Consider the following 14,650-nt stretch of genomic DNA (forward strand, 5'->3'; position numbering starts at 1 on the left):
TACTCTGCATGAACAATTTGTAGTGTAGAAATTTCTACACAGAAATCTTTAATTACGGGGGCAACATGAATCCTAGAAATATAAGGTTTAAACACGCACCTATAACGATATGAAATCCATCCTCTCTGATATCGATGTGCTGGATTGCATTGCATGTCACTGGAAATTATTCTCCCATGCAACATCTTCCTTCATTTCGTGTTCCATAATTTCAGGAACTATAAAAAATCATGTCAAATTAATAATGACACGCAGACAGAAATATAGTCCTATCCCAGAAAAACTAGATAACCCACCACATCGAAAAGGTCTGAAAACAGATTAATTTTCTTGTAAGCTCGTGTCGTAATAATTTTTTCCGATTTGCAACATCACGCAAAAGACTATCTACGAAATATCTACGTAATCGTCAACCATGTTCACATAAAAGTCGACCTGTAACAAAATTAATCCATGTTGTTCCTGACCTTGTAGAACATCAATAAATTTAGGCGACTTTTGGTCAACAACACAAACACTTCAAAATGGACGAGGACACAAGGATGTAGAAATATATATTCCCGTGACATCCATCTTCTTCATCCGTCCGTTCGGATTAATAAACAGGTAAAGTAAACGTGACGCAAACAAACAACTTAGGTCAAAAATGGTTGCAAAAATTTTCGCGAATTTGCACAAGTAATTTTTGGTAACGTAATGTAATGACGCTCAGGATTCCTTGACATTTTCTCTCTTAATCTTGTGAGTTATGGAGGTAAGTAATGCTCACGAAGGATGGTTCCCATGATGCGCATTATGCAAAGTGATGTACATACATATGAGATCAGTGGCCGCGGAACAGAGGGGCAATGTCCCCACGGTTGTTCGATGTCCGGATCATCTCCTCATGTTATATAAATCTCTCCCTCCCCCCATCCTACAATGTTACTGTCCCCCGATGTCCCCACAGCGTCCGTGGCCACTTGTACCGGATTCGACGTTGTGGTAGCACAAGTTCAAGGTGGTCGTGTATCGACAATTGGCCAAAATTTACATGTATTTCGCTGGAAGGTTGGCGAAAAAGGATTCAAAGATGACTTCAGAAAGGCGGAAAAACCTCGCCAAAATTTCGGCTTACCTGCTAAAAATCCCTTCCGAGAAGAATAAATAACTTGGGACGGCAACAGTAAATTATATTAATTTTTTAATCTATGAAATTCATATGAAATTGCATGTCCGACTACCTGTCACCTGTGTAATTCAAATATTTGTTGTTACGTACTCGCCAAGTCAATATTTGCAAATATTGAGTCATTATTATTAGCACAACCTCTAAAATACATTCTGTTGAACTGACCGTTAGATATTAAAAACATTAAGTTACATCATCATTACGGATTTTTTAAATTGTAATCCCATCAAGGAGATTTATTATTAGGTGAAACCCTGTTATGCGAAGATTTTGTCCGTCTGTCTGTCTGTCTGAGAACAGATCGAGATAATCGAAATACGTTTGCGGTATCTTACACGTGACCCCAGGGGAAAGATCCTATCAACTTTTGGGGTAAATTGGACCACTACCCCCATCGAGGTCAGGGGGTGAGGTCACAATTTATAGGAGGGGGGGGGGTATTACTGATTTCACCCTATTGCTACATTTCATTTGCTACGTTTGTTTATTCTTGGGTAAAATTGTGTAATTTTCCACTCGAAAAAATAAATGCTCACTAATTTTCATACATATGTCATATGTCTTCTCAAAAATAATACTTGACAGTGGAACGCTCGCCCTTGACAGAAGTACAATTACAATTACTTGGCTTTTGATACATACATATTTATTTCTCATGCACAGATTTACACATTTTCGGTGTATTGCATGGAAAACGGCTTATAAACACATTCAAAAATCACAGGTACATCATTCATCATCATCATCACCACATGACGAGTTCTATGAATTCGGTAGCTAATGATGTCAGTTATCATTTCGAAAAATACGTACATATCTCAAAAACAGCACTATCAACTATGAGATGGTAATGTACTCGGCAGATAATAAAATGTGAGTGCATCCGCACCGACGGAGAGGCACTATTTTCCTGTAAAAATCTACACGCATGTAAAATCATAAAGCAAACAATGTATCCTTCACTTTGAATAGTTTCCCATCAAGTCAACAAGTAACGAATTAAAGTATGTTTTATAGTTTTTTTATGCTGAAAATAAACCGTCTAAAACGAACATAAAAAAGTGGCGTTGTACAGTAAAAGATAAAATGACATGACATGAATATTGTTTGATTTATGACCTTCGACCTCGGTCATGGGTAAGCCAGATGTCAAAAATACTGACGGTTTTGATTTCGTGGTGAAATTTTTGTCAAAATATGCAAAACCCCGCACACCCCACAAATTATTGACTAAAACTATTGAACCAGACCCCCGCGTGGGGCGCTTGGGGGAGTGATCGATTGACCTGATTATCGAACTCGACCGAGTACAAGAAATTAGATTCACAATGGTGAAAAGTGCGTTTGTCAATATCCTGCTTACAGACAGACAGACGGACGGACAAAACGATCACAATAAACGGCTTAAAATAAAATATAAAACACACTCCATGAAACACACGCTCAGCTCATATGTATCACTGCTCGAATGATGCCATGTTGGTTGATGTCAGTTCAGTTAGTGACCCACGTATTAAAAACAGAAATTCCCCCTTCTTTACATTGTATGCACATGTACAAACTTAATAGTCGTGCAGTCTTCTCCGAACGCTCTTATTAGTAGAAAATTAACATGAAGCCAGCCAGCTAACAAATTCTACATAGACTTACGTGATCACTTCTCTAGCTGTTTGCAGTGGCCGCGGAAGCTGTGGGGACATTTGGGGACATTAACATTGTAGGATAGGGGTGGGAGGGGTTTATATAAGATGGGGAGATGATGGGGACATCGAATAACCGTGGGGACATTATCCCTCGTTTGTCCCCACTCCTTCCGCGGCCACTGCTACTTGTATCAGAAGAAGAGTGCTGATTATACGCGAAGGATTATTAGATGAAGGTGGAGGAAGGGTATTAAGTTAATATTTATTGTTGTGGAATGGATGGATGGACACAGTAGCATCAAACAAGTTAAGAATGAAATGTCGTACGTACAATGTACATACATAATTTTGCGTATATATCGAAATGGTAATTACTTTCAGTGTCAGTCTTCAATTTGGGTCGGATTAGAATTGTTCATCGCGTGGACAAGTTCCTAACTTGGATTTTTTTTGGAAGTTGTTGTTTAAGTTGTTGTTTACCATTAATTTTAGTTGTTTTCGTCGCATTGTTTGTTATTTATCAGTGAATGGCTCAGTTACAAAGGGTCACGACACTTTCGTTTTCAGACGCTTGTATTCATCAAAAGGAGTCCGAGGCAGAGATTATTATGGAGTAAGTGGAATTTTTTGTGGAATTTTGGGAATTTTTGGGGAAATTGAGACCATATGTTTTTAGAAGTGAGAAATTTTAGAGATTTTTTTGGGGAGATTGAGGGCATAATTTATATGAGAAATTTCGGAGAATTTTTTGTGAAATTTGGTAGATTTTTTTCGGAACTGGGAGCATATTTCTTTCTTGAATTGAGGGCGCAATTTTTCCGTGAAAAATTTTGGAGAACTTTTTGAGGAATCTGGAAATATAGAAGATTTTTTCCGAACTGAGACCATATATTTTTCCCCGAAATTGGAGGCATAATTTTACAGCAAGTGCGAAATTTGGAGAATCTTTCTGGAATTTGTAGTCTCTAAATACGAAATTATGAGACGATTACTTGGACTCCTCCGAATGGTTCGCAAAAAACAGCAATTCTTTCGAAAATTGGCCAATTTTAGCGTCGAAATGCGAAATATTGCATATTTAAATTAAAAATTTTCTGGGGAAATACATAGATCATGTCTCGCTCGACAAAAATTTGTATATGTACTCGTAGCTAAATTCTACGAAATTCTACACGTACGTCCTGTCTCAGCAGAAAAAATGGACAGGTCGATTTTCATGCTAGTAATTAATTAATCCGTAATTAATAGAGATAGATCGATATCCTGATTAATTGGCAAAATTTACATATACTGATCTCCACCATAATTTCACCAGTAAACTACCTCCCACCACCACTGGAGAAAACGGGTACATAAATCCCGCCTTCAACGGAGTTCCCCCCGTCCCCACGATAATAATGGAGGAGGGCCCTTTCGAAACCAAAGATCACACTGAAATCACCTTGAATGGAAACGGTTTCACTTCGTTGCCCGCCTACGTCCGAGATGACGACGCCGTCGCCGCCGTCGTCGTGGTCAACGCGTGCAAAAGTTTTACACATGGGGCTAAATCGAGACCTGTTCTGGACAATTTTTGCATGACGGTGAAACAGGGAACAATGTGAGAAGAAATACATTTTTTCGCACCAAAATTTATGAATAAGTAGTGGTATTAATTACGAGTTCTAATCGTTAGCGAACAAAAATTTGCAAGTTCGCAAAAAAAAATTGTCTTGAAAATTCAGAATTTGCGCATCTCAAACGTTGTCTATTTATTTCACAATTTTTTGCATGATGAAATACTCAAATGGGTTTATGAAATGGGTGTATGCTCAAATGGGTTCATGTTGAGATGCTCAAATTTCGCAAATGAATTATTTATTAACCCAATTTTTTCGCAAACTAGCGAATTTTGTTTGGGTCTCTTTCCAAAAAAAATATTTTTTTTTTACAAAACCATGCTTCGAGACCCTTTGAGATGTGAAAATTCACAATTGAATTATTAGATGAATTTTTTTGGAAACTTGCGAACTTTGTTTTTTTGCCAACAATTCTAACTAATGACATGAATACCTCGATTATGCAAATTCACCCAAATATTTCCCCATCAACAGATACAGTTTGTTGGGTTCTTCCGGCTGCGGAAAGACGACCCTGCTCACCGCCGTGGTCGGCATGAAACATCTCGATTCTGGAAGAATTTTAATTTTTGGCTCGAAAACGGGCACCGTGGCGAGTGGCGTGCCCGGAAAAAGGATTGGTTACATGCCCCAGGTAAAAAAAATCGGTGGTGACGACAGGAACAATCTCTAAAAAATTACTTTTTGTCCCGTCAAAAACAGGAGACCGCTCTTTACGGAGATTTCAACATACGCGAAACGCTAACCTACTTTGGAAGTTTGTACGGCATGAAAAAGTCACAAATCGACAAAAGTAGAGAAGTTCTCATGAATCTGCTCAGCCTGCCGGAAGAGACTCGGAGAATTTCTACTCTCAGGTAGGTATCCTAAATTTGTGACTTTATCCAGCAAATTAGTCCAGTAACTAATGATGGAGGTCTCCCAGCGTATGCTCTCCGATTTTGAGCAAACTAGTGTCAATCGATCACAAATTTAATTAGGATGAAATTTGCGAAAGACACGATCTCCCAATGGGCACGTTTGGCAGAGATATTTGCATCCCAAGAGGAGAAAACTCACCTTAAAGTGGACAAATTTAACACTTTCCAAATTTACTGCGCGTTTTCTCCTCTTCGGATGCAAATATCTCTGCCGCACGTGCCCATTGGGAAATCGTGTCTTTCACAAATTTCATACTAATCAAATTTGTGCTCGATTAATACTAATTTGCTCAAAATCGGAGGGCATAAACTAGGAGACCTCTGTTCTAAGTATGTGTGTCAAACATTTGGGTCAAATTATTTTTCAGTGGTGGACAAAAACGACGCGTATCACTCGCTGTGTCGCTTATCCATTCGCCCAGCCTCCTTATCCTCGAGTATGGAATATATTTATATCACCCTTCATCAATCATCCATTGGCTAAGGGAAATTAATTATTTTAAAACAATTTTAGTGAACCGACCGTCGGCGTGGACCCCGTTTTGCGCGATAAGTAAGTAAATAATTTACAATGGGACGCAAACCATGTTCAAACCAAATTATTTTTTAACCATGATAGTTTGAAATAGAAACAAGATTTTTAGAAATAAATTTTTAGATTTTTACAAAAATCTTTAGAAACAAAATTTATTACGGGATTTGCACAGATGCGAAAAATTCAGCTAGCTTTAGGCACCACAAATTCGAGAAAACGTGAAACTGCAGCCGCAAGCCGCAAGGTCCAGCATCCAAGCATTTTCGCGAACTTGCGGCACCCAAAACTTGCCAAATTTTTCGCATCTGCGCAAATTCCGCACTAAACGTTGTTTCTACCGAGTTGCTCTTTCAAACTAACCTAGTCAAAAAATAATCTGGGTTGAACACGGTTTGCGTCCCCATTCTCAGTGATTTATTAGAATTAATTTTTATCCTCCAAATCAACACACTGCTTGTGTCACTGGGTTCTTGCTAATTCTGCCACTCTCGCTCTCTCGTGTTGACACAAATTAAGCCGAATTAGATGAGCAAACATTTTGAGAGAAACTCAATTAAGCTTTAGATACACATTTCATTTCATGTTTATTTATCTCTTACTGGCGTATAGCCCGGCCAAGGCCGGGTTCTAGAGTTCCAGTGGGGGGTGTGCCCAAAGCGAAAAATCCGTCATGCTATACTTTAAATAATTCCCAGTGGAGACTTCGTCGTACTACATACATACATCAGAGTGAGGGTTTGCCCCAGTCATACTGCATTTTAATTAACCTGGTCACAGTACAATTTGATTTCCCCCTGTGGGAGTAGTTGAATAGCTAATTACTTAAATTCCCGTCGTGTGGGAGTAACTGCATAGCTAACTATTTATATTCCCGCGCTTCACGCTCCCGTTCAGTTCCATAAACCCCAACTTCTATAATTAACGTCAAACTATTGACGGATTCGGATTCAGCGTCAAAAATACATTCGAATTGATATGCGACATCACGAATAAGCCATATTTGGCTGCCACGGTCACGGGAAGGTCACGGGGGCCTCGGAGGTCAAAACCATTAATGGCGTTGGATTCAGCGTCAAAAATACATTCGAATTGATATGCCACTCGCTGTGGGTGGAGTTTCTCAAACTAAAATAATTAATTAATAGTGTTTATCACGATCACTTATCATGATAACCACTATTGATGAGTAATGATGGTTGGTTGATCAGTTGATGTATGTATGGGGTAGCAGTTCATGCATTCATGCATGCAGTGTTTGCTCCGCTTCCTTCTTTGTCTCCTCTACGGGGCGACTTGCATTGACTTACGGACCGACCCAGAACTTAACACTGTCATTTTATGGGATTATTTCATTGCAACATTTATTTTGCTTGCAGTATTTGGCAGCACCTGCAAAAGATGGTCTCCAATGGGCACACTACTGTAATTATTACGACGCATTATATTGGCGAAGCGACACACAGTAATACGGTACGAAGAAAATAAGAGTTTGTCTCATTTTCCCCGTTCTCCGATTAATCCAAGTCTAGGGGTGTACTAAAATATATGCAAATATGCCCTATTTGCCTCATTTGAATTAATGCCCCCAAAAAGCCAATGATGGAAATTCCATCTATAATGGTGCATGTCGAAGGTACATTTTCATGCGTAAAATGCCAAAATTTTATGTATACCCAAAACGCCAGAATTTTATTTTCATGAGTAAAATGCTAGAATTTTATTTTTCAAGATGCCAGAATTTTACTTTCGTGGACAAAATATCAAATTTTTATTTGTGTTTACAAATCTCAAAAACTTATTTTTTTATGTTCAAAATGCCAGTTTTATTTTATTGTATGAAAAAAAATGTCAGAATTGTATTTTCGTCCCTAAAATCCCAGGTTTATTTTCATGCCCAAAATTCCAAGATTTAAAATTCATGGACAAAATTTCCTATTTAGATATTTTCATGTCCAATGTAGAAAAATTTAATTTTCATACCAAAAATCCCAAAATCTCATTTTCATTCCAAAATCTCATTTTCAATCAAAAACTGCAACAAATTTATTTTCTAGCCCAAATTTCCCCTCATTTTCCTTAACCCACTCCTCTAAATACAACTCTAAAACCACCCCAATTCAATAACCCCATGTCACCCTTATTATCTCTCAGGTCGGTGTCATGCGTGGCGGCCGTCTTCTAACCGAAAAATCTCCAAAGGCCCTTTTTGACGAGTATAAAACTCAAAACCTTGAAGAAGTCGTGCTCAAAATATGTCACGATGACGAACGTGATTCCCTCGGGTATGGAAGGTCCCGCTCGAAATCGGGCAACATTCTGAAAGTGACGGTTGACCGGAGGTACAGCCATCCCGCCAAGAAAAGGGCTTCCATCTGTAACAATAACCCGGGTGGGGGAGAATTCGGAGCTGCCTGGTACAAGGCGCCCACGTGCTTGGAATCCATGTTCGACTCCTTCTCAAGGGTCAAATCTCTCATCATGAAGAATGCTTTTGTAATGTTGAGGAATATTTTGTGAGTGCATAAGAACTAAGAAATGTACATTATTATCAGAGGGCGGACATGTATTTTTTTATCATCGAAGTATGTATTTCATATTTACTAAAAAAAAAGGCAAAAATACAATGACAAAAAGACAATGTCCTCAAAATATTTATGAAATGTGCACAAAAAGTAGTAAAATATTTACGAAACATATATATGATAAAAATGCAAAATATTTATGAAATAGATATGTACAACAAAGCAAAAGTAAGAATTTCCACAAAATTTGAAATTTTGAAATTTGCACTCTAGATTTTTTGAGATCCAACTTCTTTGAGCAAAAACAATTAGTCTCATATCGTTGAAATATTTACAAAAATATGTGTTTTTTTATATCAAAAATAATGACAAAAATATTTTTAAATATGTCTCAAATCTTAGAAATATAAAAAAAACAAATATTTTAAAATTTTTGCAACTGATGTGAGTTAGGCACAAATTTTGCCCCTCGATCGTCACCTGATGAAAAAATTTTAAAATATAAATACATATCCGCCGTCTGGTCATTAAAAAATTTTATTTTTTAGTACGCATGAACTCAGCTCATCCTCCGAGATATAATTATATAATTGGTATTTCCAGTCTTGTCCTATTCGTGGTTTTATTGCCTGCCATGCAAACCGTGGTGATGGGAATGTCGATGGGAAACGATCCCCGACCGATAAAGGTGAACCTAATAAACTCGTCTCCTAAGACGAATAAAATATAATTTAAGAGGTTACTTTGAAGGTTGGCGTGGTCAATTACGATTACGAAGGAGAATGCACCTTGAAACCGGTCAATCTTACGGGCGACAATTGTGAAGTGGCGAATTTGAGCTGCAGTAAGTACATACATTCATTCATAGTATAACTTGCTAAATATTCGCAATATGCAAATTTTTTATGCCAATTCATTACAGCATATGTACATATCTTGCTAAATACTTTTGCAATAATAGTGACCATATGCAAATTTATTATTCCAGTGTATCTCAGCACTTTGCCGTTGGACACGATACAATTGGTAATTAATTTAGATTAAATAAATGCAAATAAAAGCGTTATCTGTGTGAAAATCGGAAAAACAATGTGCAGAATGCTGCTCGTTAGGTCAGCTTTAGGTAGAAAATTTGCTACTGAGCAGTAAATACAACTGTGCCTGGAGAACCTGTTTCTGCAGAAAAATGGGCCAATTTTGGCACTAGAAATGTCAATATTTGTCAACATATGACTTATCGCGAAAATCGTCAAAAATTAGTACGTGTTTTAGCTCTGGGAATTTATTAAAAAATTCTGCACAAAAAAATTTGTAGAGCAGGGAGTTTCCACTTTTTTTTAATATGCATTCCAGATTTTGACACTTTTTGAAGGAGGAGATCTCAAGTTTAAGAAGCCTTCAGAAAAATTAGAACTCGTCGAAACTCGCTTAAAAACTCAGCGCCATTTCATTAATCACTGACGCAAATTTGTAGTCCAGAATTTTAAAATAAGTTCCCAGAAATGATTAAAAATGTGCTGATTTTGGGAACTTATTTTAAAATTTTGAACGACAAATTTGTAGTCGGTAATTTGATTAATGAAATGGCGTTTTTTTGCGCCAGTTTCGACCAGTTCCAATTTTTCTGAAGGCTTCTTAAACTTGAGATCTCCTCCTTCAAAAAGTGTCAAAATCTGGAGTGTACATTTTTAAAAAATTGGCAACTCCCAGCTCTACAAATTTGCGTCCAGAATTTTAAAATAAATTCCCAGAGGGGAGAAACATTTTAAAATGTGCTGATTTTTTGATGAGTCATCGAGTCCCACCTTAAATAAAATAAGTGACCATTTTTTCCCCTCAGAGTTATTACCATGATGAAGAATCTGCCAGGAATGACATCAAATTGGGAACGATTAAAAGTTTCATGACTTTTTTGGAAGGCTACTCCACCGCGATGTATGAACGATCCGTGTCCAGCGTTTCAATTGATAATGAAACCTTGCAAACTTCCATGATCCTGTTTGAAATGGATGCCTCGAGTAATATTTAAGTTTAACAAATTTTCAGCGTTTTTCACCACCAAATTAATTTGCATAATGATTATGACGCAGATGCCGTCGTTACCAAATCCCTGCAAAAGATCGTGTTCGAAAGTTACAAAACTTTTGTGCAAGGATTACTCCTTAATTGCGGGTTAAATCCGGAATTGGGCGGATTGCCGATCAAGGTAAATGTGTCAAACTTTCTAAATTATGCAGCAGCCAAAAATCAATCAGGAACAGTGGCCGCGGAAGCCGTGGGGACATCTGGGGACGTTAACATTGTAGGATGGGGAAGGGAGGGGTTTATATAAGATGGGGACAGGATGGGGACATCGAATAACCGTTTGTCCCTCTGTCCTCATATTTCCGCGGCCACTGTACCATGTTCATACATTTGAGTAGCCTGAATTCTTCCAGTGGCCGCGGAAGCTGTGGGGACGTTAATATTATAGAATAGGGATTCATATAACATGGGGAGATAATGGGGACATCGAACAACCGTGGGGACATTGTCCCCCTGTTTCCACACTTCCGCGCCCACTGTAATGTAATCATCTGCCTGTGAATTTCGCGTTGAACCTATGCAACCTGTGGCCGCGGAAGCCGTGGGGACATCTGGGGACATTAACATTGTAGGATAGGGGAGGGAGGGGTTCACATAACATTGTCCCCTCTGTCCCCACCCTCGTTCCGCGGCCACTGATTCAAAAAAACCTATTAATTTTCACCACTCTAAAAAACAGTTTCAAAATCCCATCTACGGACGGTACGATCTCGAACTGCGGGAATACGTCGCAGCCGGAATGCTTGTCGGGTACGAAGTGAATTTACTTATTTATTTACGACCGCATTTATTCGCAATTAGCACTACACGGATATTGCAAAAGTTGGTGTACTTGAGATACCTACTTTCGTGGTTAGAAATTAATAATGATAACGACCAAACTTTTCCCATCTTATCCACACAGAGTCGCCCTGTTCTTCCCACTCTGCAGCAGCTGCATTACATACATTTGGTACGTACGAAAAAATTGACTACTTTATGAAAAAATCTGTGCAAAAATTCAAATTTTTAAGAGCCAAAAAATTTTTGCATGTAACAAGGGAGGTCTCCCAGCGTATGCTCTCCGATTTTGAGCAAATTAGTGTCAATCGATCGCAAATTTAATTAAGATGAAATTTGCGAAAGACACGATCTCCCAATGGGCACGTTTGGCAGAGATATTTGCATCCGAAGAGGAGAAAACGCCCAGTAAATTTAGAAAGTGTAAAATTTGCCGACTTTACGACGCGCTTTCTCCTCTTCGGATGCAAATATCTGTCCCAAACGTGCCAATTGGGAGATCGTGTCTTTCGCAAATTTCATACTAATTAAATTTGTGCTCGATTCCCACAAATTTTCTCAAAATCGGATCACATACGCTGGAAGACCTCCCTTGTAACTACAAATTTGTGTAAAAATCTTGTAAAAATTTCAATTTTGATTTCCCAGGGATAAAAAGCAAGGTACCTTGGAACGAGCACGTGTCGCCGGGACGCAAACCTGGGAAATCATGTTATCCTACTTTGCGACGGAAGGGATCGTTTTATGCATGCAAACTTTGGCATCTTTCCTCATCTTGATATTCATTTTCAAAATTACCATCGTCGGATCGTCCTATTTAGCCGTGCTGCTGATCCTCCTCAATGGATTTGCGGGGATCAGTTTGGGTAGGGTTTTATGAACATATTAAAGTGATATTTCACTACTTTGCTAATATTTTCGATGCAATGGACATTTTAGGTCTGCTAATAGCGTCATTTTGCAAGGAAGAAATTCAAGGAATCTTGCTAGCCATGTGAGAAATTGATACGTGTAGAATTGTACAATGTAGATGGGGCCGAGGGAGGCATATTGAGACATTTACGACGTGTCAGATTGCCTCATTTTGGATTTTTGTGTAACCAAAACGCCACCAGTTTATTTTCATGCAAACAATGTACTTTCACATCCAGAAAAACAATTTGCAAAAATTTGGGCAAAAATACTACAAATTTATTTTCATGCAAAAAATTTTGTTTGCATATCAAACCAAGAATGGCATGAGTTTAATCTTATGCCCAAATTCCCATGAATTTATTTTCATGCCAAAAATGCCACAAATTTATTTCATGCAGGCCAAAAATTTTGTTTGTATACAAAAATGGCATGAATTTAATCCTATTATGTCCAAATTCTCGTGACTTTATTTTCATAGTCAAAATGCCATGAACTTATTTCCATGCAAAAATGCAAAATTTTTTTCATTCCCAAGAATATTACCTTTTTGTGCCAAAAATGCTACCTACTAATTCATTTTCACGCCCAAAAACTGCTAGAAATTTATTTTACGCCCTCAAAACTCTACAAAATTTCCAAACATCAGGAAATATTTCCACACTCTAAATTCTCAAAATTCTGCCCATCGTACAACTCTACTTATGATACATACATACTTTCTCCTCTCTGTTATTGGCGATTATAAAAATTTCTCCTCATATTTTCCAGGGCCATCATTTTCCCAAACTTTTTCCTAGCTGGTAAGTACTTACTTACACAAGTTTTCGTCGCTTAATTGAACTTCATGTTTAACAAAAAGTTCCATAAAAACTTTTGGCATGCTGCTTATTACATAATTTAATTTATCACAGGGTCAATTTGGCCGGTTGAAGGGATGCCAATTATCCTTCAATATGTATCCTACGGGCTTCCGGGGACTTTAGCGTGCGAAGCGTTCCGTTCAATTGTCGTTCGTGGGTGGGGATTTAGGTAATTTTTACGTCATAATTTTTTTTTAATTTTTGCATTTTACATTAGATTTTTGTGAATTTTTACATTTTATAGTAGATTTTTTAAATTTTACATTTTATATTTTTTTGACATTTTACAGTTGACTTTTAAAAATTAACATTTTAAATTAGATTTTTGTAAAAGTTTTACATTTTACAATAGATTTTTATAAATGATACATTTTAAGTTTTTCATTAGTTTCTTTTTTAATTTTTATATTTTGCAGTAGATTTATTCAAAAAATTATATTTTATGATAGATTTTTTTATTTTAAATTTTTGCATGCGATTTTTTTTAATTTTTACATTTTGCATTAGCTTTTCTAAATTCTGTATTTTACATTTTACATTAGATTTTATAATTTTACATTTTGCAATTTCTACATTTTTACATTTTTACATTTTTACATTAGACTTTATTATTTTACATTTTGCATTATTTTTTTATTTTGCGTTTTTTTTTACATTAGTCACATCTACGTCTGGACTGGATTCCTCTCCACCTTCGCGTGGGTCTGTTTGTACTGGATTCTTGGTATATTCGTGCATAAAGTAACGCTTCGGAAAAATTGATAAAAAATACCCCAAAACATATATTTTAAGTTTTAATTTTGTTTTCTAAGCTAATTAAATCCATAGTTTAGCATCAGCTAAATTAATTTTATTCTGTTTAAATGTACAAGTTTTTATTTTATTTCTATATTATGTCCAGAATAATTGATAATTTTTTTACAAAATATTCCACATTTTAATTCTTTCCTAATAAGTTAATTAAATGCATAGTTATTTAAGTTAATTGTATATGCGCAAATTTTTATGTATAAGAAATCATTTTTGTTTCGCGATCGCGACTACAAAATATTTTAAATTTTAATCGTTTTCTAAGTTAATTAAGTTAACTTTATATTGCTTTGTTTATGTAAATGTGCAAATTTTTGTGTAATAATCTCACGTTGTATAATACTCAAACGGACGAAAGGAAACCGACCATTTCAATAAATAAAGAAAGAAAAAAACGAATTTTGTAGGTACGAGATGGAAAAGAACAAGATAAGAATTTTTGTACGTATGTAAAGTCGCAATTCGCATTTATTGACGTCATTACGGATCCGATTACAAACAAGAGAGGCACATTTCTGCATGCGAGAAATCAACATAAATAAGCTGCTACATATTATGTACACCGTTAGAAATCCAGTATAGTCATGCAGGTATTGATTTCTCGGTATTAAAGTTGGTGCTAAAATTATACCGGTCCGTAAAAATTTTATACCATTATTTTAAAATACTGGGTTATTACTACACGGTATTATCTATTTATCAATACCACGTTGGTATAGTCATATATGAATACCGCCTGGTAATATTTAAATACTGGATTTCTAAGAGTGTATGTACACTGCAATTTTGC

At 36.7% G+C, this 14,650-nt stretch overlaps 1 protein-coding gene across 1 annotated transcript; it reads left to right on the plus strand.

The window, feature by feature from the left end:
- The first annotated feature begins 3,046 nt into the window (after nucleotides 1-3,046).
- On the plus strand, nucleotides 3,047-14,270 carry LOC110854194 (ABC transporter G family member 20). Its single transcript, XM_022102595.2, has 20 exons — nucleotides 3,047-3,427; nucleotides 4,130-4,414; nucleotides 4,908-5,067; nucleotides 5,136-5,290; nucleotides 5,722-5,790; nucleotides 5,868-5,906; nucleotides 7,265-7,358; nucleotides 8,040-8,401; nucleotides 9,014-9,098; nucleotides 9,161-9,254; nucleotides 9,399-9,436; nucleotides 10,251-10,428; nucleotides 10,501-10,616; nucleotides 11,175-11,245; nucleotides 11,400-11,447; nucleotides 11,924-12,141; nucleotides 12,215-12,269; nucleotides 12,959-12,990; nucleotides 13,102-13,219; nucleotides 13,710-14,270. The coding sequence occupies exons 1-20, from the start codon at nucleotides 3,342-3,344 to the stop codon at nucleotides 13,810-13,812; spliced, it is 2,406 nt and encodes an 801-aa protein (XP_021958287.1). The 5' UTR covers nucleotides 3,047-3,341; the 3' UTR covers nucleotides 13,813-14,270.
- Nucleotides 14,271-14,650: the final 380 nt, after the last annotated feature.

The sequence above is a fragment of the Folsomia candida genome, unplaced genomic scaffold, assembly GCF_002217175.1.
Source record: "Folsomia candida strain VU population unplaced genomic scaffold, ASM221717v1 Fcan01_Sc009, whole genome shotgun sequence".
NCBI classification, from domain to species: Eukaryota; Metazoa; Arthropoda; class Collembola; order Entomobryomorpha; family Isotomidae; genus Folsomia; species Folsomia candida.